Here is a 25,328-nt window from a genome sequence, read left to right as displayed (position 1 = left end):
ACGGAAATAAAAAATCCCATATAAAAACAACATTTATTAAATAAAAATTTGTCAGTAAAAAATAAATGAGTAAATAAGCACTCACTCAACATTAATCATAAGCAAATACACTCTTCAGACGATCGAGAACTGTTCTTTCGTTCACACCCAAACGAACATCAGCTTCCAACTTACTCAAAGTGCAAGAGGCGGCGAATAGATCCGTCGATTTTTCGGGCACGAGTCTTTCGATCACTTTGCGCATGTGCATTTTAAACGTGTCCAAATATAAACTTAACGTGCCATCCAGATGCGATAAGTCTTCTCGCGTTATCAGCGTAGTCAAGTGACCGAGGCAAAGGCATATCTATTGATTTAAAAAAAATACGAATAAGGTTAGAAGGTACAGAGTAGGAGGTCAAAGTAAGGCTATTTTGTTGCATAAACAAAAATCCTTTAGCCTTTTGATGGGCCGCACAGTGGAACGCCTATATGGAGATATCGAGACGTTGTTATATTTTATATAATATTTGTACTTACAGTGAGGTTTTCATTAAAAATAAGTTTTTATTCATAAATATATTTATTTTTTTCTTATCAATCAATTAAAACAATTTTTTTTAAATTGTTTTTAAACAAAAAAAAATTGATGAATCATTAACAAAATATCTCAAAGGGGCCAAATGGACATCGCTATGCGGTTTTTAAATAAAAATAGTGAGCAGTACGAAACAAGGTACTTGACTTCGTTTTTTTTGGATGGCCGTCCAACCGCATAAAATTTATTAAAGCACCTTTTACGAGGTTTGAAGTCTTGGAATTTGGATGCTAGCAAAATGACGCAAATTTCAATGGACGGACCCAACGTAAACATAAAACTGTACAGACTACTTAAAGATTTCCTGGGAGAATCTAGCAAATTGATCGATATTGGAACCTGTGGATTACATGTGGTTCATGGTTCTTTGCAATCAGGGCACAAAGCAAGTGGCTGGTCAGTTAGCAGTTTCTAGATTGGGTTGTATTATCTTTTTAAAGATTCGCCAGCACGTCGCAGTGATTATTTAGGTGAGATTTTGTAATAAGTTTTGGTATATAAAAATATTTAAAGCAGGGTTTAAAGGATCCTCTCACGCAAGCTAAAATAGCGTTTTTTGCACTGGTAGCGTCATTGCTTGAACCGTTTTTGACAAAATACCAAACTAATGATCTTGTTATGACATTTCTTTACGGAGACCTTAGCTTGTTGTTGGTAAATTTGTTAAAAAAAAATATTAACAAAGATCATATTCCTACTAATAATCTTAAAAAATTAATTTCGATTGATCTTTCGAATAAATCGATATTTCTTCCACTCGAGAAGCTTGAGTTAGGGTTTGAGACAACAACATTTTTTAAAAAAGCTGCAGCAAGTGGTAAAGACAGAACCTTATTCCTTAGTGACTGTCAAAAATGTTTGTCTGTGACATTCTCAAAGATAGCGCAGAAGGGTGCTCCTAAATATGAAATGTTAAGGGCCATTTCAAGCTTAAACCCCTTTACTATTCAAAGCAATAAAGAAGCTTGCCATCAAAATTTTAAATTGGCTTTAAAAATTCTTTTTGAAAAAAATATAATTAATTCAAGCGTTGCGGAAAAACCAAAGGCATAGTTTTTTGAATTTTTGGAAAACTTTAAATATGGTTTAGTTGATACGCGACTTGATGAATTTTTTTCTAATAGAATTAAGCTAATAGGAAACCATGAGTTTAATGAATTAAGAACTGTAATTAACATTTTGTTGATATTTTTTCACGGCAACGCTTTCGTTCAGAGTGGATTTTTTGTAAATCAGAATATGGAAAATCTGCAAGAACAGTCCATGATATCTCAACTAGTGATGCAAAGAGTCCGGATGAATCGTCCGTTCAATCCGAATATCAAATTATTCCGAATCAATCTGGATATCTTAATCGTCCGGATACACGCCGCCCGTTCGACCGACAATGAAATAAAAGCTTGTACGAGGCTTACGAAGTTCCACGTTCCACCAGCTAAGAGAATCCGAATTAAATCGTCCGGACAAATAACCCGGCAATCGGCAATATCGTCGCGGGGCCTTGTGTAAATATTGCTTTATCTATCCTTATTGTACTCATTCAGAAACATAAGAGACAATACGAGAACGCCCAAACTTTTTAAGGGTCGCCTGACCTTCAGAAGTTTTTATGTAATGTATGCATTTTTGTATTGATATTTTGCATCGTTTAAAATACACTTGATTTATTACATACATAATTAGCTATTTTAGTTTTAACTTCATGTAGAAATCCGTAAAAATGAAATGTCTAATGGGTTGCATAATGCATACCTTATATTCGAAAAACAGCTATAAAAAACGTTTATCGGACGGTCGAACATCGAGCGGATGAATTAATCCGGATGAAAAAATCAAATTCAATCAAAAGAATTTTCAATTCATCCGAATCAATATTGTCCGAATATTGAATTAATCCGGATTTTTACAACACTAATCTCAACGATTAATTTTAGACCAAATTAAACACCGAAATAAGTAAATCAATGATTAACTACTGCAGAAATGCTAACCGAAAATATAAACAGTATCTAGAAGATAAAAAAAAATCTGAAAATTTGGAACAAAAACAAAAAGCCGAAAAAAGAAAATTAGAACCAAATAAAAGAAAAACAAACAAAAAAGCAACAGATTAATAATGAGCACTCTTGAGAGAGCTTGACTCCTTAAATCAGAAAATTACTCTTACAAAAAAATATTTAATATTATATTTTTCTGTTTTTGTGTATACTTTTACATAATAGGTTTTTAATATAAAAGTTGGTTAAGTTTTTTTAAAAGCGTTTTTTGCAGTTCTTGAAAGTTAAAAATAGACTGTAAATGTACGCGTTTTTATGTTTTTTTTTGTATCATATAAAATAATCATTTTATTGTATTTGTTTATGCAAACACTTATTAAATATAACTATTTATGAACTATTTATGTGTTTTTCTTCTTTTTTTTTGTTATGAAACCTTTGCCTACTCTTATTACCTTAAACATTTTTAGTTTATAAAATTGATGGTCTCACAAAAACTGATGCTTTATTGTAAAAAAATGTCCCGGAATGTCCTGGAGATTTTTTTGAGACTTTTGGTGGGAACCCTGAGTTAATATTGAAAAAATATGACGGAAATTAAAAAAAACGACCATTTTTTTTTTAATATATGGAAACTAGTCTCGACCTTATTTTGACTACTGGATAACTAATAGTTTGCCCTCAGACACTCAGTATTATTAAAAAATTATTATCTACCTGTTCAACTAGATGGTCCCTATGTTTATACTCAGTAAAATCGTCGATGTTATGGGAATTTTCCAAAGCTTGTAGCATGCCCGTCCAAACTGATTCGAAACACTGGCCGTAATGTTCTCTTTTCGTAGGTGCCGAAAGGGCCAAGGCGGCATTTATTCTAACCTAAACAAAACAAAATTAAGTCAGTTTTTTCTATTATAAAATTCCATCTGGTCAATTGATTGATTACCTTAAAATTCTTAAAAGTGACTACCAGCTCTGTGAGTTTGGTGAACACCGATTGTTGCCACGTGAATGCGTCCAGCTTTGAATATAAATGTTCGTTTTTTAACACGTTTGCCAAGGCATAACAGGCGTTCCATCTAACCTGTAAAATTGATCATGATTATTCACATGTAAGACGAAATGTTTTTAAGTTTTTATTATATTGACTGGAGACTCTTGGGAAGCAGTGTTAGTAAAGGCTGAACAAATTTTCATGAAAATTAAGAAGTGATTGAACCATAGTTTACTTTGACTAACTATGTACAAAAAAACAAAATATATAACTTTTAATCTGAACAAACGAAATGTATCAAATTTTTAAGAAATGCAGTTTATTCATTAGGATGCAAAATGGGACGAGAATGTCAATATACAAATTCAATGAGAAGTACACATTGTCTCAAGTATTTAGAAGTTTGAAATGGAAAAATCATGTTGAGTATATAACCAAAAGAGTTAGAAAGGTTATTGTTAAGTTTCATAAATTGAGAAATGTATTGCAAAGAAAAATCCTCAGAATGGTGTACTTATCATTGGTTGAACCATCTTCAGTTAAGGTCTGGTTGTGTGGGCAAGTGTAGGTAAAATTGTTATCATACCTTTATGTGTCGCCTCAAAGAATATCATTAAAATACTATATTTTAAAACAGTTATATTTCAAATCAATTATAAGATAGATTCACATATAATATCCAACATAATTATAGAACTAGAAATGTTAATAATCAAAATATAACGCTCCCACAGGTGACACTAACAATCTTGTTAAAACATTTGCTTTTCCAGATTGCCATTAACTTTTAAAACGAAGTTTGCACCACAATGCTTTTGATTAGTTTTGAAAATCGGGATGTAAGTCCTTATTTGCTTATATTATTATTTTTTTGTTACTAATGTTTCTTGAAAACTAAATTTTATAGTGTTGCTTAAGGTCTTCGTGTAAAATGCACTTTAGCGATGATCTATGCACGTTCAGAGCATTTGCACGCTTTCAAATGAAGAATCCGTTCCATCGGTCTCCTCAAGCTTGTTTATCCAATTTAGAATAAGAGGGACTTTTGATGCATCATTTAATTTATGTAAACTTCGAATATTGCAGAAATTTTTTCGTGCATTAATTGTAGCATTACTGGTTTTGTAAAATTAAATCTTATGTTAGATAGGTCACTTATCTAAAATTAGATCTTACCTTCATATTAAACCCAACAGTGCTGGCCTGTATCAAAGAATTCATTGCTTGACTAGAAGCGTCCTTAAAACACTCTTTTTCCAGCAGGATATCGTCCACCAGTTGCAGTAAATTGCCACAAGCTCGAACGTTGTTCACTTTTATTTTATCATTGTCATTCGCACAACAAATACTCGCTTCTAACAACCGAAGGAGCACTTTATCTGGTATACTGTCCTCGTTGTTGTCACACAATTTCTTGCTGAAAATTTACAGTTCCATAATAACGACTTAAGTTTTTAGTTAATAAATAAAACACACTACTTGTATTCAGCGTATAATAAATTGAAAATTGCTGCCTAGCGCTTTCGGTCATAGACCATATTCAGATAGATAGTAGATCCCCATCCTGTTAAAGAATAATAACCGCTACGTGGATGACTGTCTTACAATAATTAATACTAAAAATTTTAGCCCCTACAATATTTTGGATTCTCTTAATAATTTACATCGCCTTATTAAATTCACTATTGAAATAGAACAACAAAAAAAGCATTAATTTCCTTGATTTAATTATTTTAAGGAGAGAAAAAAAGAGCTTAACATTAAAAAAATTTTTTTTTCGAAAACATCCACAAACAGACCAAAGAATTCCTGCTAATTCTGATCACTCTGCAAGTCATAAAATGGCAGCCCTTAATTGTTATATAAATAGAGCGCTAAAAACACCCCTAGGCCCCACCGTTTTCAAGATAGAATTAATATTATTAAACAAATAGCTATTAACAATGGTTATAATATCGAAATGGTTGAAAAATTAATAAATAAGCACAAAATAAACATAATTTACTTAGTGCCCCAAATTGAAAATTCACAACCAAAAAGCTCTAAACACTTATCTGTCACTATCGTATCTTAGCCCTGTTTCACATGGGGTTTTTAAAATATTAACTAACCCCGACATAAAAATTTCGTTCAAATCAGTCAATACTTTAGGGTCTCCTTTAATAAACAAAAAAATCCTTCATACTGATGAAAGTGCCTTCGTATGTTCGATCGGCGACCTTATACTACATACTCATTGATTAATTTGGGGTGGAAGATGGACGGCGACGCGCGTTGTTAATACGTCACAGTTACATTATTTAAGTCCAAAGTTAGATGGCGTCACTATATATGTTTTTATAAGCCTTTTTCTATTATTGTCCTTATTACTAACGTTGTGCTGGTCACAACAGATAGTATCTCGAAGTACTGGTGTGCAAATATCACGATTAGAATGATCAATATCCACAAAAACTAAATAAATGCAACTAAATAAATTAAATAGAATCAACAAAAAATACACCAATGTTCTACTCTATTCTGTCTCTAACAAAAAGACTTAATTTTTTCTGTTCGCCCTGAAGAAGGCCTAATATAGGCCGAAAAGTTGGCAATAAAGAAAAAAAGACTTGAACAGCTTGAATTTTACTTGACCCCACAATCAACTTAATCATTAAAACTCAAACCAATCAAACTGAGTCACTAAAATAACAACTTAAAGACTTTCGTCATCTCTTTTACCTATTTAATACTAGGGCGTCACTTAAATTCCCTAAAGACCAAGAGGCTTTGATCCTAACGTTGAGATTGTCATCTTTTAATGCTTGTAAAACTGATTCTGCAGTGTCTACTACGAATCCTGGGTCGTCCCTTAAAGATGGATAGAGAACGCATAGAGCTAGGGCACGTACAGCAGCACCCTAAGAAACATATATTTTATAAAGTCTATAATGGGAAAAATATGCTGGCTGCTTACTCTCACGGTGCTTTCTTCATCCTTTGTGGCTGCAAAAAGTAACGTTACACATAGGATTTGCTTCTCTCTGGGAAACTGTTGGAAAATTTCGGCACCTACGAAGAAAATTTACATTTTTCACTTATCAATTTCTAAATTAAAAAAAAATTACCAATGCTTCCGAAACAATCACAGCCAACAGCCCTTAAGGCCGCTTGTTGATCATTCTGGATCAATGCTACCAACGGATTATCCAACAACACCAACCAGAAGTTAATGCATGACGTTGTCGGAGCTAAAAACAATAGCACCGAAATATTTAATTAATGAAATAATTTATGTTATAATGTACCTTCTTTTTCACACGTTTTACTAATAGATTGTCCTACAAAGTCCACGGCTCTGCCAGCGTGAAGCCTTAAGTCGACGTATTTGTCCATTAATGACACATTAAGGGCTTTAGTGATGTAGTTTAAGTGGGGCAACATGATCGAGTCGAAGTAGTTTCTACTCATTGCCGAGAGAACTTGTAGAGATTCCAGTTTTACTGGGGCCGGCACTGGTTTCACTGCAACGCCCTAAGAAAAATTTATAAGACGATATTCTTTTGATTTTTTAAAGTTTATTTATTAAATAGATGAGATCATTCTATTACAGCATTATAGTATAAAGTTCTGCAGATCTGAGTTAAAATATTTGGGTTATACATTTAAAAATTTGAAATGGCCATATATTAGCAACGAAAAACTGAATGAAAAAACGCTGAAACCAGTTGAACATAAAACCAAAGGAGGAACCAATTTATTATTATTCCTATAACATTCCATATCGACACCACATAACTTCTTCTAACGCTAATCAAACTCTTAATATGAGTAATAGAAGACTGTTGCACATGCACATGTTTGTATATAAAATCATAAAAAGAGAACCACGGGCATACTTCATGTTCGAATTATTGACTCAATTATTTATCGGCGTAATTGGAAGAGACCAGAAGAAATGCAAGCTAAGCAATCGAAAGGTCCGCGGCGAGACACTCGGTTTATTTTTCTTTCTTCCTCTAAGAACTGTTGTGTAGGCAAAGGGGAATCCCGGTCGATTTTGTCACGTAGAACCGTTTTTGTGGTTGTGTTTAATATTTTATATAGTCAGTATAAATTAGACCTTAAGGCTAAACGGAGCGCTGGGTTCTTTTTAATTAAATGACTTAAAATTAGTCAGAACTTTTTTGATTTAATACACCTAACGCAATACTACAAGTGGCACACAAGTGGTTGCGTAAAAGTGCGTCTTACGCGCATAACATTTCATTTATTGTTTTCCTTGACAAACAGACAAGAGTTTCCTAAAATGTGGATGAGTTTAACTTAGTGCCTAGAGTTTACTATATCTTTCTTTTAATTCTTTTTTTTTTAATATAGTTACTGGATAAGTGTTATTTTATTGTAATTTTCATTATAATACTTTTTTTTCCTATATTTTGACACTATTGTCTTGAGTTTATACTTTTTGTCATGCATAAATACAAAATGAATAAGTCACAACACAAGTGTTTACTAATTTGTGTAACGCGCATTACCTAATTTGTTCCGTTACCATACCAAAAAAAAAAAACAAATTAATACCTGACTATCCAACTCTTCAAAACTGATCCCCAAATTCCGAAGACACCTCTGCAAGAGCCACGGAATAGAGTCGATTTCCATTACAACTGTCTCCTCCTCATCAGATGAAAACTGTGCATAATCGAACTCCTCCACCGGAACATGATTCTGTAATTTCTTCTTCGGAGTTTCCTCCTCTTTTTGCACTTTTGTCATCACCTGCGTGATTTCCGGCACCGGAGGCTCATAGGCCAAAATACAACCGGCCACAATCAGAGCGGTAACTTGAACAGTTGCATCTGAAACATATTTTTTTTTTATTAACTCAAACTGGAATGTTAATGTTTAAGGTCTGATCTATGAAGTTATTGAAAGTTGTGAGTTTGTTTGATTCTTGTAAACAAGCTCGAGGTAATAATGCTGGAGCATTCATGTAACAGTTGTGAAAAGGCGTCACGAAACGTCACAAAAATATAAGGATTTTCAACATGCCGACCAGGGACAATGAAAATATTCGTAAAACGGTGCTAAGCATGTTTAACAATAATATGAAGGTACATTTAAAGTCTACAGGTATTTTGGTTAAAGAAGATGGTGGGTTAAAGCCAACGTCGATTAAACTTATTTAGAAAAGCAGTGGAAAAGTTTAGTTCTAAGTGTGTTTGGTGTTTAAATGGTAATGTCTATGTTAAGGAGCCCAGTCGTGCGATACAACGCTTGTGTGATCAACGGGGCCTCGATCGTATTTACCTTGGGAGTATCTTTTAAAGGGTAAATAAATAGTTTATTGTATTTAATTGATAACAAAAGTTTATATATTTTCGCAATTTTCTTATTTTTGATTTCCTTCTAATTTAACAAGTCTTATACTCTTGCTGTGAGAGCCAACTATAATTTTTGAAAACAGTTTAATTTTCATCAAGCTTGTGTATTGTGGTTTATAAGCATTATCTTTGGAGTTTTGACACAATTCAAATTCAAAAGACTTTTATTACCACTTAAACATTGTACATAGAAAATTACATTTTTTTTATTACAAGAATTTACACAATGCTAATAGTAATGCGGGCTGAACTGCGATTATAAAAACGACCGATAACACATACACGAGCTAGCGCAAATGTGCTGCTCAGACCGTTAAAATATACTAACCTAATTACAACTAAAACAAGAATAAAGACTTTCCCAATTATAATTATTTAGAAAATAAGTTATTAAACCTTAAAAACATATAAAAGCTAAAAACAAACAAAAAATATAGGGTAATAATTCACTATATCAATTACATTAATATAGGTACCATTTGTGCAATAGGCAGAGGGGAGGAAGGGCTGCAAAAAACACCAGCCGCGGCTGGAAAACCAAGGCAACTCGACGCAAAAATGAATAGGTATTCCAAAATGAGCCATTTAAAATTTTATTTTTATGCCTGCAAGATCAACAAAACCAGTGTTAATTTAAAAAGTAAGAATTCAAAAATAATATGGTTGCAATTAAATAAAAATAAATTAATTACATTTTGAATAAAAAATTGGTGGTGTGAATTAGTTAAAATGCCTATGTTAGTTGAGAATTAAGAAGAATTTCTTTAACATATGCAATTAATTTCTTCGGTGAACTATTTTTAATGTAATCCGGTAACTTGTTCCACATATTGGAATGATTTTTTAAAACCTGATGTTCGATGAAATGGAATTCCAATCAAGTTTGGATTTCTTACATTGTGTATATAATCATGGTGAAAAAATAAGTCCCTTAAATATGGCGACTGACCTGATTTATTTATTTTGTAAATTAAATTATACATTATACATAATTATACTTGACAGAGATGATATTCTATTTATCATATTTATAATATAAAATGTGAATTTAGATAAGGAGTAATGTGGTCTCTCTCTATACGATATATTAAAGGAAAAAACGCATACAACTATTTTGCAGTATTTGCACCGTCCTTGACAGAGACACGGTTAGTGAGTCGCCATACACAATGTCTGCATAATCCACCAAAGACAGTACAAGCGAATTGCAAAACAAATATTTGGTGTTTGATGGTACCTGATTTTTGTATTGATATAAGTTTTTTAAACGACCGTAAGCAATTTTAATTTTGTTCTTAATGTAAGAGGCAAAGCTGAGATTTGAATCGAATATAACCCCTAGATTACGTTTTTCCGCAACGGTTGGTATGACTGTTCCATTAAAATTGATTTTAATTTTCCATGCAATCTAGAAGATGACTTTTATTTTGCGAAAAAAACATTGCACATGACTTTGAAGCATTTAATTTAAGGTTATGGTTGTCAGCAAACAAAGCAATCTGATTTATCGTCTGATATTTTAAAAGAATTATAAATTTGGGAGTCGTCAGCAAATTGGTGCAGCTTAGAATTTTCGATGCACTGATTCATGTCCGCAACATACAAAGAGAAAAGTAAGGGGCCTAATAATCTATTTTCGTTGTTCCTTAGCGGTGCAATGTTTTTTTTTTCATAATTTTTATAAATATTTGCCTACTCATGTTTTTTTTTTCTTATTAAATATGTCCACTAAGTGAAGAAAGAAATGAAAATATCACATCTTAATGTCCGTTCACTTCTGCCACATATTCAAGATCTAATGTTTCAGGGTTCTTATGACATAATAAGCGTCACCGACTTTCAAATATAGATTCAGCTGTGATGGCTCTTAGTGCAGATACTTTATATAGGAAGCTATCAGGTAGGAGAGGGGGAGTATCGATTGTCTACACAAACAATAAAATTAAATTAACTTGTTCTGTTATTGATATTGACCGCGTTGAATTTAATTTCGAATATTTGTTTTTAAAAATAAATATTAACGGAAAGCCATGTATTATAGCAACTATTTATAGACCACCTCATTGTAATCCCACTGCTACAATCGACAAATTAGATGATACTAATATGATCTCTCTAATATGATACCTGCCATATCAAAGAATAGACGACGACCATTCCATTAAGTCAGTCTCTGCTCGATCCTATTTTACAAAAGCCCTGACAAATGCCAACGTAAGGGCGTAATTGATGTTAACTTTACAGATCATAACCTGGTTTACTATACCCTTAATCTCGCTGTCCCTAAATTTACACCCAGAATTCTTAAAATAAGCGAATTTAAAAATTTTGATCTGATACGTTTTTCTCAATAATTGAACAAATATATCCTGTCATCAATTTTATCAGATAAATGACATAAATGTAAGTATAGAATTCTTTATACAAACTTTAATAGGCCTATTTAATGCGCATGCGCCTCTACATACCATTCGTGTGAATAAACCAAAAACTCCATGACTAACTGATTTGATAAAGCTCATGATGAGGGAAAGAGATAAAGCCTTGCTTAAGTTTAAACGAACTAAATCTATTGAAGATGGCGCCAGCTATAGAGAAGTAAGAAAATTGCAATACTATGCAAACTGCATGTTTTCTTTGAGAAATAAAAACAAAAACAAAGAAATTTAAAAAAAATTAGTTTAATGTTTAACACGAATTTACAATTCAGGAAGCACGTCTCTGGATTAATAATATAAAGGTCATATTCTACTATGAAAATTCTACTTATGGATTATAACCTAACAGCTGAAACCTATTTGGACTTATTTCAAAATCAAATTGGACCCGCCTTGGGAGAAGTTGTTCAGGAAGATCAAATGATCTGGTACCAAATGGATGGTTGCCCGGCCCATAATGCCCATATGGTTAGAGAGTGCTTGGAAAATGCTTTTAACGGCAATATTATTGGTCCACGGTACCGGATACTTTGGCCAGCCAGTTCACCTGATCTTTCACCGAATGATCAGGTAAAATTTGAGAATCTAAACCAGTTACAAAACGCTATTTCGTTAGAATGTAATAAAATTTCCCAATATCAACTTAGTAACGTTAGAAATTAATTTTATGATCGGTTAGGATATTGTTTAGCTGTTAATGGGGGGGTTGTTTGAACATTTGATTAATTGATGCTTTTATGTAATTCTCTATTATTTTTAAAAAAGTTATTGTATTTTATTTTATTTTTCCACACTTAGTAAAATATAAGAGTTCTGTTCTCTCTTTTTTCGGATCTATTTTCGATCTTCTGAGTTAAACATTTACAATTATTTATTGCAATGTATTTGGACTCGAATTTACTAACAATAGGTTTAATGGTTGAAATGGACCAGATAGGCTTGATGGGAAAATAAACTGAAAATATTTCAGATACTGCTATTGGTTTAATTAAATTGTAAGTATGATAAAATTATTTTTTTAATAATCGATAATAATAATTGTTATTGGTTTAACATCATCGTTATATTAAATAAAAGTTTAGATAAAAAAGTAATGTTAACGTGTCTTACTTTGAATCTATGGTTGTGAAATTGATAAAACGAAAAAAAAATTCTTGTATTCGGCTTTACGTCAGATTTGACAAAGCCTTATAACAAAATTTTTGCTGGTGGCTGGTGTCTGGATTTACCTGAACCGAAAATTGGGTAATTTTGCAATTACATTTAATTGAATAATTCAAGATTCGCTTATTAAAATGTTTTGAAACTTTGCACGAGGTTTTGCCAGATTGGGCTCTTCAAAAAGTTATTTTACATTTTTTCTGTAAAATGTACAGGGAAGCTAAAAATTGACCCCCTTAAAATTTACATGGGATTTCCTATGTTCCGCTCGGCGACGCACCACCCGGTATAGAAAAATATGGCCTATTTGTATAAATTTGTAATTTCTTTTTTATTTCAATAAAAAACGACTATATTATTATTATCTAAAGCTCTAAATAATGGTTCTTACCTCTGTGACACACTAACGTTTTAATATGCCGCACGATCTTAGTTATCAGACCTGCGGGTATTTTGTGGTAAGGAGTGGCTTGCACTAAAGCAGCTAAACATTTTAAAACTTGCGCCAACACCGGAGCGGAAGTCTGGTTTAAGGCCAAACACAAGTTGTTGTGGACTTCTATCAGTGTTAGGGCGAGAAGCTCGGAAAACGGGGTGAAGCTTGACGGTTTATCTCTGTAAACAAGAGTTTTGTTTATATAGAAGTTTCAAAGAAAGTGTCCAATTACTTTAATTCAGCTTGAGATAAATAAGCTTTGGAACTTGTAAGTAACATCAGTAAGGCATTTAAGGCTGTCATCTTGCCCCTTATAGATGGATCTCTATGGATGCAGGTTAGTAAGTTGTGTTTGCCTGAGGAAGAGCTTTCAGGGACGAAACTGGACCAGTAAGAAAAAATTACTGGCTTTTCTGTGTGCTAAAAATCATATATTCTTAAATGTTGCTCCTAATAAGTGTTCGACGTACCTTAATAATACAGGAAAACAGGTTTAAAGCCGCTTGCCTTACTCTGTTGCAGGCATGTGAGAATTTTGCCAGTCTGCCCCCTTCGTTGTCAGAAAAATCCGAATCAGACGTTTTTAATCTTGCGATGTATGGTGACTTACTAAAAAAGGATGAATATTATGAAGGTTTAGGGTGCTAAGAGTTGGAAACTTACTGTCCTAAGCCACTATCCGAATTGTAATCTAAACCCTTAGTCGCTGGGGTATAACCGGCAGCCCTGTTATCAAACACTTGATCTTCTTGCAATTTCTTATCTTTTTTCCTGTTGGTTCCGGTTGTTCTGTGCTTTCTTTGCTTTGTGACCTAATTTTTTAACATTTACTATCAGATTGCATACTTTATTTATTTATCAGTGCAAAATATGTAAAATTACCAATCAAACATCTTAAAAATAAATATATCATGACACTGAAATATTAATTACTTATATGTTAAATTATTAACCAAACTTAAGAAAATCAAAATATATTTAAACTATAGTTTATATTACATTATGTTGGGCAGGTTAAGGAAGACTTACAGAAAAAAAGAACCCTACAGATATTGGAGCTGGTTTATCCTAAATATTGAGTTGAAAAAGTAGTCCATTCTTGCAGTGGAGTTAATAGGTCAATGGGTATCTAAAGATACTTCGTCATCCTCCACTGAATTTATTTAAAAAATTTTTAATCCAACATGTTTTGGACATATAACATGTCCATTATCAGGGACACTATTAAAGAACCAAGGAAACTTATAAGATGTAGATCCACAATATATAAATCCATGTTTTCATGTATTTTAAAGTTTTATGTCTTTAACGTCCAATTCTTTGTTAATTAATTAAGCTTTTTATCATTATTGTAGATGCCATTTTTATTCATTTTAACTTTTTAAGCTTGCCTGAGGCACTAGATCTGTAAGATGTATTGACGGAACCCCTTAAGTTGTGTAAGTAATTTTAATACCTTTGGTAACTTAACAATTTGTATCTATATCTTATAAGTTTCCTTGGTTCTTTTATAGTATCCCTGATAATGGACATGTTATATGTCCGAAACATGTCGGATTAAATTCTTTTTAATCAGTCAAAAAGATATATCCAATATTCAGAGATTCAAAAAAATATGGATGATTTAAATATTGCGTGGAGGTCCCTAAGGTGTTGCAACATCGGTTCAAGGTAGTGGTTGTAAGTGAATCCGAATATATTCTCTCGGTTAATGAGTTAATTAAAAAATGTCAAACCTATTTCCTTGTCTTTTTTTGTTTTGCAGAAATTTTTAATTTTCTTTATTTTAATTTTAATTTTCAAAAATTTATTCTGTTATTTATATATTATGTATTACCTTTGTAGCCGATGCTAAATAAATACATTATTATTTTTATTATACCAATATATTTTATATTATCAAACACTCGAAAGTCTAAACTTTCAATATAAGTTCGTTTTGCATATTATTTTCATAATTCTTCTCTCATACATAGTTGTCAATATAATAATTGTCATATTTAATATATCGAGCACCCCACGCTTTTTTACTCTGAATTGAATTATTCTGTTAATAACTTATTATGATTTTTAAGTAAGATATTGATAATTATGATTGATTGTTCGACCTTCTACTACTGTAATAAAAATTCTTTGTAATTAAAAATTATTTTCTACTTTTTAGTTCGATTAGCAATAAAAGCATGTTTTTTTAAACTATTATTTATTTCAAGTGAATCAGACTTTTAGAAACCAGTGAAAACTAAGCTCAAAGATTCTGTTACATACATACATAGATTCAACCCGAGCTAATAGAAAGTGTGTAAAAAGCAATATATTTTGTTTTACTGGGGATTAAGGTCAATTAAAAGTAATCCAACCAGTTTTTAATTAATTTAATACCAACTCTCTCACTTCTAGTCCAGGTCTTCAAAAAATATAATAACTGTATCATCAGCGTAGGAAATAAGCGAACCATTAAATAATTGAATGCCCATAAGAGAATTTATATAAATAATGGGCTCTTTGGTGAGATCTCATGATGATCCATTATTGCCTGTGGATCAATTCCATCCGATAATATCAATTATTGAGGTAAATATGAATAAAAAGTTACAGGTGTTACAGTTACTAAGGTAAAATATTAATGTAAAATTAAATTTTAAAAAACCTAATTTTAGAAAAATGTATATGTTCCTCTCCGTCTTGAAAAGTTTTTGAAATTGTATTATTTGATCGATTATATGATGAAGTTAAGTACAGTATATCCGAATAGCAACATGGGTTTTTACTGAAAAAATCAACAGTAACGAATCAAAACACAAAAATCAACATACATGTTAAGTTCTGTAGGTAGTTCAAAGACCATATATTTTGCTGATGACTTTAAAATGTACACAGAATTAAGTTCAATGAAGGATTGTCGTAGTTCACAAAGAAATTTAGAAAGAAAGAGTTTAAAAGAGTTGTATGCTGGTGTAATTTGAATCATTTTAGTTTTAATGAAAAAAAGTGTTACTCTGTGTCTTTAACTCTTAATAAAAATGTAATCAAATATACTTACAGTATTATTGGTACACAATTACAGGACTGTAAGCATTAGAAAGACTTGGGTGTTATAGTGGATTGTAAACCGGCATTTACAGATAATATTATTGAATTTGTTAATTAGACATATAATAAAGTGGGATTTATTGTCAGGTCCACTAACGGTTTTAGTGTTGAGTGTTGTCTAAGATTGTTTGACAATCTGGTGTTGCCAGTGCTGGAGTAAATGGTCTCCATACTATTAAATATGGACTAAAACTATAGAACATGTGCATATGGAATCAAGACTAGAATGACTTATTATTATTGTAGGAGTTTAATAGGCTTTCTTTGGAAAATCGTCACACCAAGATTTATCTTGCATATATGTTCAAGATTTTAACCAATAAAATTAATTCCCCAAAAATACTTTATTGGTAGCAATACTGGTAGCACTAGACAAATAAAGACTTTTAACTTGGACTTTCCCAGGATATACATATATTTTTAAGGGTTTACCAATCTATAAAATGTGCAACTTTTTTAATACTTATGCAAGCGAATAAGAGTTAGATTTAATTAGCTTGGATGGATTCACAAATCTTGTAAATAACAGATTTGCAGGTTTAGTTTGCATTAACTATTTATATTTAATTTTGCTAGATCATTGGATAATATTGGCTGTGTAGGTATATGGCTTGCTTTCAATAGTATTTACATCTACTTAAATTTCTAGTACTATTAAAATTGTATCTGTAATTGGCCTTTTCTCTGTTGATGCATTATAAATAAATAAATAAATAATAAAAAGTACAGGTCTTGAGCTATATCAACAAAGGGAGGTAAAACAATCACCATCTTTGTCTCTTAGTCTTCATAAAATATCATGGATAAGAATGAATCTTATCTCTAGATAACCAATCGATTAGAAGATCAACATTCACTTCTGGAGTGTATGCAATGCAGATGAATCTTCATCCAGATCAAAGCAGATTTTTATATTTTGTGTGTCAATAACTGTGTCAATTCTCTGCAAGATCCAGGAAAACTGCAATTTTTTATTAACTAGCCAAATGAGATGCAACTTATTTGGTACGCTCATATATTACATTTTCAGTGCTTAGGTCATTTCTGAAACCAAATTGGGTTATTGGAAAAAAGTATCATTACTCTCAAAATAATTTATAATTCTATTCTTTACACACTTTTCAAATATTTTGGAGGAATTATTTATTATACTTATAGGTGTTATCAACCTTGAAATGTCAGTTTTGTTTCCAGCTTGGTATACAGGAGTGACAATTGTATTTTTAAATGATTGAGGAACTTTACAAAAATGGGTACTAAAGGACCCAAAATGTATGATTCTATAATTTTAATGCACACTGTGCACCTGAAAGAATTTCATCAAAAATCAGTTCATTTTTATTATATTATATTTTAAACTGTTCTCTAAAATTGATATTTTGATACATATTAAATCCATTATTTATAAAATAATGGACTTCACCTAGTGCAATTGAATCTGCAAACTTTATTTTATAAGCTTCTGACCATGTAGAAAAATTATTGAAATTCTGATGAATGCTATGGTATTAAGATGAAAAAACATTTAGGAGCTTGGCCTCTGGAAAGATTTTTTTGTTAAATAATCACAATCAGTTAATTTGTATTGTTTATTTGACTGAAGTAGCCCAAGCTCATTAACCATAACAGTAGTCTATTTTACTTTTTAATACTTTCAGAAGATACTGAAATGAAGGACATCAGGGATTAGTAGATATACAGTATTGGCCATAAAAGTTGGAACTTTTAAAAGTTTAAAATTTTTCCAATGTTTTAAATTTATATTTTATTTTTGTACATCCAATCAATAAACATATTTATAATTAAACAAAAAAGCATACCACAATTTCAACCTTATCTTGTTTCAGACAATAAGAAATACTTTAAATTTTTGTGCTGGACAAAATGATTGAAACTTTTTATAAAAGATGTATTTTACAGGCAGTCTTTGACACACCAGTGTGCAAGTGGGTTATTTTTATTTATTTTATTTTGTGTTACCATGGGAAAAGGCAAGGCCTATTCCAGCGACATTCGCCAAAGAATTTTAGATTTTTACAATCAGGGTGTTAGGCAGCATAATATTGCTTAAAGACTAAACGTTCCTAAGAACGCCGTGTCACGGATAATTAAGAAATATTGTATATTTGGAAATGTGGTACCAGGTAAAAGCACTGGAAGACCTAAAGCCACGACTACCCGTGTAGATAGGGGAATTTTAAATATTTCCCAGAATGACCCATTTTTGTCATCTTCCAAAATTTTACAAAAATTAAATGAAGGTGAGCCTTCCAATATCTCGGTGCAAAAACGGTAAGAAGGCGATTGTGTTCTGGTGGACTTAACAGCTACAGACCTGCTAAAAAACCTTTGCTGCGGAAGAAAAATGTCAAGTTAAGCCTACAATTTGCAATGGATCATTTTAACTGGACTGTACAAGATTGGAAAAAAGTGCTACTCAGTGACGAATCTAAGTTCAATCTGTTTTCCAGTGATGGAATACTTCATGTAAGACGACCAAAAGGTGAAAGACTCAAGAAAAAGTTTATCCGACCTACAGTTAAACATGGAGGTGGTAATGTGTGGTAATATGGTACTGGGTTAATACATAAAATTGTGGGGAAAATGGATCGATTTATGTATCGGGATATTTTGCGAAATATAATGGAGCCTTACACATTTGAGTCTATGCCAGTAAATTTTGTATTCCAGCATGATAATGATCCAAAACATTCGTCAAAATTGGTAAAAAAATGGTTGGACCAAGAAAAGATCACAGTTTTAAAGTGGCCGGCCCAGAGTCCAGACTTAAACCCGATTGAAAATTTATGGGAACATCTGGAACAGTCAAAAATGCTGATGAACTAGGTATTTCATAAGCTTTTTGAAGCCTGGACTCACATTGACAGACAAATAATTGAAAATTTGATTGAATCAATGCCCAGAAGAATGCAGGCAGTAATTAATGCTAAGGGTTACCATACCAAATATTAATTATAATATTATGGTTTCAATAAGTTGTGTTTTATGTCGTTTTTGAATAAAAATCATTTAGTTCCAAGTATTTTGTCCAGCTTTCTTTAAATTTTTATTCCGAACTGCTACTGGTGCTGAATTTTTATCAACATTTAAATTAATTAACACTAGTTTTTCGTGAACAACAACTTTATAAAAGAAAATAAAATGCTAATTAAAAGGCACACAAAATATAAAAAAATTTCAAAAGGTCCAACTATTATGGCCAATACTGTATGTTCTGTGTTGTAATTTAGTTTATATTTGTTATTTGTACTGACTTAATTATTACACTGTTTTTTTATTTTTTAGAGTCTTTTATTGCAGGCACCTTATTTGGGCACTCACTATTTTTATGATAAAATTCTTGACAATTTATAATATTTGCTATGCATCTAGGGGCTTAATTATGTGAGAGAAGGTATTGTTGATTTGCTTTTTTTACAAAATATTACAACTTACTTTTCCTCCAGTTTTCTCTTTGGGCATTGAGGGTGTTATTTCAGGGATACTTAAAGTTGTAGGCATTAACTTTTCAAAACTTAAAAAGTCCACCCCCTTTATGTTAAATAGCATATAAGTCTTAACTATACCCAGAAGTGTTCCTAACTTATCCTTAAAACATTCTGTTATTGTTACAATATTTTGAAGTCCTATGAGGCATGTTTCTAAAATCTGAAACCATTAGGGTTAAAAAATTATTATTTTCACAAGTATGTACTTACTTTTGCTTCTAAAACTGTGTATTTTGGAGTAGTCTTTACACATAAATGTGTGAAAAAGACTTTAATGCATTTGTCAAAAAATGGCATTAGACTGTCCAAGGGCTCACTATTACTTGGTGCAGCTGTTGATGCTTCTAGGCATTGAAGTGATGCCAATGTGATCTCAGCATTTTCTGATACTGTCAAGGCTGCCAAACCTTTAAATATTGTATCTGATAACTAAAAATCATTTATAAAGTGATTAAAAATGATTTATTGTAGCCCTACAAAACCTTACAGTGAGTAGATTATGGCAGTTGTTCCTTAATAAGGCTTCTAAGGCGTTTAAAACATCTAGGACAATTTTCACTTCGGAACACTTAAGAGCCTGTAGACACCACTGAAATATGTTTGGTATAGAAATATATATAGTATAGAAATTATAATTTTATCAGATTTCTTGTTATATATACATACAGTATAACCTCGACTATCCGAACACGCGTTTATCCGAATATCCGATTAGCCGAACCAACAAATTTTTGGCCATTATCCGAACCCTCTTGATTAACCGAACAGTGGCGTCAATTTGCAGGTCTCGACTCGTCAGTTTCTCGGGTGTTTGCTTTGGTCGTTTTGTTCATTAGTTGGATTAGATCAGCGGATGGGTACACGACACGTTAAGCGGCGTGTTACGTACATGTTCTAGACGGTTTCAGTACATACAGTGTTTAATAAAAAGACTATGTTCCTGAGTGTAACACAATTAGGTATATGCACTGCAAATATGTCAAAGACAAAAAGGCATTTATTTAAAGTTGAGTGATAAGGTCACAATTTTAAAAAGTATTGACGCTGGTGACAATGTGTCAAATTTAGCTACTAAGTATGGTGTTGGTAAATCTACGATTTGTGATATAAAGAAGAACCGCACAAAACTTTTGGCCTACTTTGCTAGCTTGGATAGTGGCCCTGGAAATCGAAAGAGTCTTAAGTTAAGTGCTAATCCTGACGTAGAGAAGGCGGTTTACACCTGGTTCTTGCAGGAGGTCTAAAGGTAAAATATCAATGCATAAATGTTTCTCAAACCTACGATTTTTTTAAAATTAAATTACAGGTACACCAGTGTCTGGGGAAATTATTTGTGAAAAGGCAAAGTATTTTTACCAGCATGGTAATAATACATTTAAAGCTAGCTCAGGGTGGCTCCAAAATTTTAAGCAGAGATTTGGAATTCAACCATTGCAGTATCTTAATCGGAATGCTATCAACCAATCATTCTTTTTCCACCCTGTAGATGCCACCGAGGTCCTTGAAACAATTCAGTGCTTGAAGAATCATAGGTCTTCGGGTTCCGACGGTATCTCTTCACGTCTGCTGTTACTTCTGCCTGCGAGCGCTTTGGGTGCTTTGGTTTGCGCAATCAATTAGTCATTTCTTCAGAGCGAGTTCCCATCCTGTTTAAAGGAAGCTATGATTATCCCTCTTCATAAGGATGGTAGCTTGGACCGACCCTCTAACTTCCGTCCCATATCAATTTTGTTCACCCTCTCCAAGGTTCTTGAGCGGCTTGCAAAAAAGAGAATTGTTTTTTTTTTGACCAAATACAATGTGGTGTCCCCTAATCAGTATGGATTTCAGTCATCTAAGGGCACACAGGATGCCATTTTCAGATTCTTGGAAAGTGTGTATCTATCTATGAACTCCAGGGAGGCTGCAGCAGTGGTGTTCTGTGATTGATTTTTATGGATTTATGGGAGTGGCTTTGGGCTGGTTGGCTTTGGTTGAAGTCATACCTGTCTGGCCGCACACAGAGGGTGGTTGCATCTGGATTTTCGTCAGGGATAGCACATCTTAAATGTGGTGTACCTCAAGGGTCAGTGTTGGGTCCTATTTTGTTTTTATTATACATTAATGACTTCAGCTCTCTATCACTGCATGGATTAGTGGTTCAGTTTGCCGATGATACTACAATTCTGTGGCATAACAAAGATCAAAAAGTAGTCAGATCTCTCATAGTAGAGGACCTTCACAAAATTAAAGAGTGGTGCATCTGCAATCAGCTTGTATTCAATGTTGATAAGACTTTTGTTCTGGGCTTTAAGTGTAATGTGAAGGGTTTTTTGTTTGATGAGCAGAGCCCACTAGATGGTTGGGATTATTGTCGATTTCTCGGCCTCTTCATTGATGAGAGTTTAAGGTTTGACAACCACGTTTTGGGCCTCGCTGCTAAACTTCCTTCTGGTTGTTTTGCAGTCAGGGTTGCCAGGCATGAGTTGGGGGGGTTGTTTGCTCGTTCAGTTTATTTCGCCTTAATAGACTCTCATATCCGTTATGGGTTGCCATTTTGGGGTTTGTGCTCCAAGGGACTCCTTAACATAATTTTTACTATTCAGAAAAAAGCATTAAGGTATCTGTGTGGTGTTGGTCTGAGAGTCTCTTGTAAGCCTCTTTTTGTAGCTGAAAGAATTTTAACAGTTTTCTCACTCTTTATATTGGAAACTGCAACACTCATACATAAGTCCGTAAGTCCACCATCCTGCACCAGTTATAATACTTGTCAAGTGGGCAACTTATCTCTTCCAATCCCCACCTTCTCACTTACGAGAAACTCTCTTATATTTATTAGTCGTAAAATATTTAATCATGTTCCCTTTTCGATTAGGACTGTTACAGACCTTAAAAAGTTTAGGAGAGAACTAAAGAAATTAATCTTACCAAAAGCTTACTACAGCATTGAAGAGTATTTTAACGATTCATTTTAGTATTTAAAATTATTTGGTTTTTTCTTTGTTTGTATAAGATATGCTTCTGTGTACAATCAGGATCGATTCTGTATTCTGTTTTTGTCCTGTATAACCAAATGAATACTTGTATTGTAAATTCTAGGATTAGGAAGCTTTTAGCATAAGTTTGTAAACTTGGCAAATAAAGTATATTTTGACTTTGACTTTGACAACAGTTTTCTATTTCCGGGAAAAAACTTTCCAGTGACCTCTCTGCAGTAGATCCTTTCAAACTAAAACTTCATGATAAAATTAAGGAGTTAGGCTTAAATGCCCATCAACTTTATAATGCTGATGAAAGTGGGCTATTTTGGAAAATGTTGTGTCAAAAAACATTGGTTTATAACCAGGAAAATTCAGCTCCAGGCAGAAAACAAAATAAAGAACAAATAACATTTATGCCTTGTTCAAATGCTTCAGGTAGCCACAACTTAAAATTACTGGTTCTTGGTAAATCAAAGAGGCCACATTCATTTAAAAGCCAAAAGCCATTACATTCCTGTAGTTTACATGGGTCAAAAAAAAAGCATGGGTAACAAGAGAAATTTTCACAGAATGGTTTCACACGTGCTTTGTCCCCGCCGTACGTCAAAAAATGCATGACTTGGGTTTACCTGAAAAAGCACTGCTACTCCTTGATAATGCACCTGGACATCCAGAAAATGTATCCAGCGAGGATAAACAAATTTGTGTAATGTTTTTACCTCCTAACTGCACTCCTTTGATCCAACCAATGGATCAACACGTAATTCAAGCACTCAAACTGTACTATCGGAAAAAGCTTTAAAAAAAAATTGTTGAAACACCAGGAGATATATCGGCGGAATTGAAAAAAATTATCTTAAAGGATGTCGTAACCGAACGGGCTGAACCTTGGCAAAATGTCAATCAAAGCTTGTTAAGAAGATCTTGGAAATCACTATTACCACCAAATTTGACTGCACAGGAGTGGGATGAAGAAGATCTAATATCTCTTGCTAGTTTAGCGAATCGCTTAAAAATAGGTATTTTTCATCAAGAGCTGGGTGAAATCATAGATTTATCAAAAAAAAATTGAAATAAGTTTAGCTGATGAGGAAATAAAACAGTGGGCTGTAGGAAAAGAAGAAACCGTCGAAAAAATGACCGAAGAAGATAATATAATAAATTTGGATAAGAAAGATCAAGATTCAGAAGAAGAACATGGGCTCATAGCTACCAAGTTTATAATGCATAATGAAGCGGTATCCTCTTTTGATAAATGTATAGAGTGGGCAAATAATAATGGAGAAGCTCAACACCATATCCTTCTATTGGAGGAAATGAAAAATAGGGCTAACCAAATGGCAATGAATGCTATAAAGCAAAAAAAAATTACTGATTTTTTTAAAAAAGTGTTTTTTTTTTTTTGTGTCAAGGTTTTTACATATTTATATGTTTATAAAAAAATGTAAACTGACATGAAATGTTTTACTTAAAGGTTGTATACATATTTTAATAAAGAAATTCGCAACACATGTTTTTATGTAAAACTTAATTATCCGAACATTTTGCTTATACGAACGGGCACTTGCAGTTAATGATTCGGATAATCGAGGTTATACTGTATATGTTTTAATTATTTAAAAGTGATGATGGTATGAGGTACGATGACCTACCTGGACAGCTAATATTAACGTTCTTCCCTCGACCACTACATTTTGTGTCTTAATTAAAATGGCAGTCAGTTGAGCAAATTTGCCTACTAAAATTTCCTCATCGGAGTGAACTGAACTGCAGAATTGGTTTATTAATAGCACTGCTTTCTATATTGCGATAGAATTCAATTAGTAATGAACGACTTAAGCAAAAAATTACAGTAAATACTCACAGTTGGTGATCTTATAATAGGAAAACGATAGTTTAGCAAGAGAAGGTCGTCCAGGTATTTAGTTATGTGGTTACGGTCAGATCTGCCATAAAGTATTTGTCCAATTTTTTGACTCAAGTGGTCGAAATGAGTAGCGGGATCCATAACATTTTTAGTAGGAATCATTGATTTTATACGGGCCTTTGACGGTATTTAATATAAATAAAGGACAGACATGTCTTAGTTTGTTTTGACTTCTGATGGCGTTTTTTCTTAGGTTATGTTTCAGGTTTTCTTTGACATTGACAGTTAGTGCTGTTGGAGCGGTGTTGCCAAGCCATTTTTGATGTGTTTGGACATTAGCTCATTGAAACCCTAGAAGCAGGAAACATATTAAAAAAAAATCCGATAAGCCAAATATTAAAGTAGTGGATATTACATATCGACGCTTGCAAATAGGAACATCGTATCTCGAAAAAGCATCACTACGGATTAAGCATTAAAATTTGAAGACGGTGTAAATATGTTAATAAGGCACCTTTTCAAAGAAAAAAATTGTTGGAAAATCGGGTTTTCTTTTTTAAATTCAAGTTTAAAATAGTTACGATGTTATTATCTGACCATATTTCGGTATTTAATATCGTATCTTGAGATAAGATAAATTTATCGGGGATTTGTTAAAAAATTATTATCGTATCTAAAGATACGATGTAACTATCGAGCATTTATTAAAATATTATTATCTTATTTAAAGATACGATATTAGAATGTTTATAATAAAGACCTGCCTAAAAGACCTAAAAATTGAAAAAATCACACAAATAAGTGGAGATACAGATATACAGAGCCAACAAATGTCAACAAAGGAAAATCTCAATTGACGAGCGTTTTTCAAAACAACAATTATTATTGCCTAATTTTTATTGAATTAATGCGTGACTTTACGCCCTCACT

General features: G+C 32.5%; 1 protein-coding gene across 1 annotated transcript; it reads right to left on the bottom strand.

Moving 5' to 3' along the window:
* Positions 1-19: 19 nt before the first annotated feature.
* LOC126739925 (HEAT repeat-containing protein 6) lies at positions 20-24,868 on the bottom strand. Its single transcript, XM_050445753.1, has 19 exons — positions 24,814-24,868; positions 24,396-24,749; positions 24,184-24,330; positions 20,059-20,160; positions 19,782-20,000; positions 19,519-19,731; positions 13,633-13,781; positions 13,440-13,578; positions 13,202-13,389; positions 12,925-13,148; positions 8,132-8,409; positions 6,856-7,081; positions 6,676-6,798; positions 6,525-6,619; positions 6,290-6,468; positions 4,745-4,985; positions 3,521-3,658; positions 3,292-3,453; positions 20-346 (listed from the first exon to the last, which is right to left on the bottom strand). Exons 2-19 carry the CDS (start codon positions 24,558-24,560, stop codon positions 92-94), a joined length of 3,243 nt encoding a protein of 1,080 aa, XP_050301710.1. The 5' UTR covers positions 24,561-24,749; positions 24,814-24,868; the 3' UTR covers positions 20-91.
* Between the last annotated feature and the right edge of the window lie 460 nt (positions 24,869-25,328).

The sequence above is a fragment of the Anthonomus grandis genome, chromosome 8, assembly GCF_022605725.1.
Source record: "Anthonomus grandis grandis chromosome 8, icAntGran1.3, whole genome shotgun sequence".
Taxonomy (NCBI): Eukaryota; Metazoa; Arthropoda; class Insecta; order Coleoptera; family Curculionidae; genus Anthonomus; species Anthonomus grandis.
The sequence above is the reverse complement of the archived record's forward strand: the minus strand, read 5'-3'. Positions and strand labels throughout refer to the sequence as shown.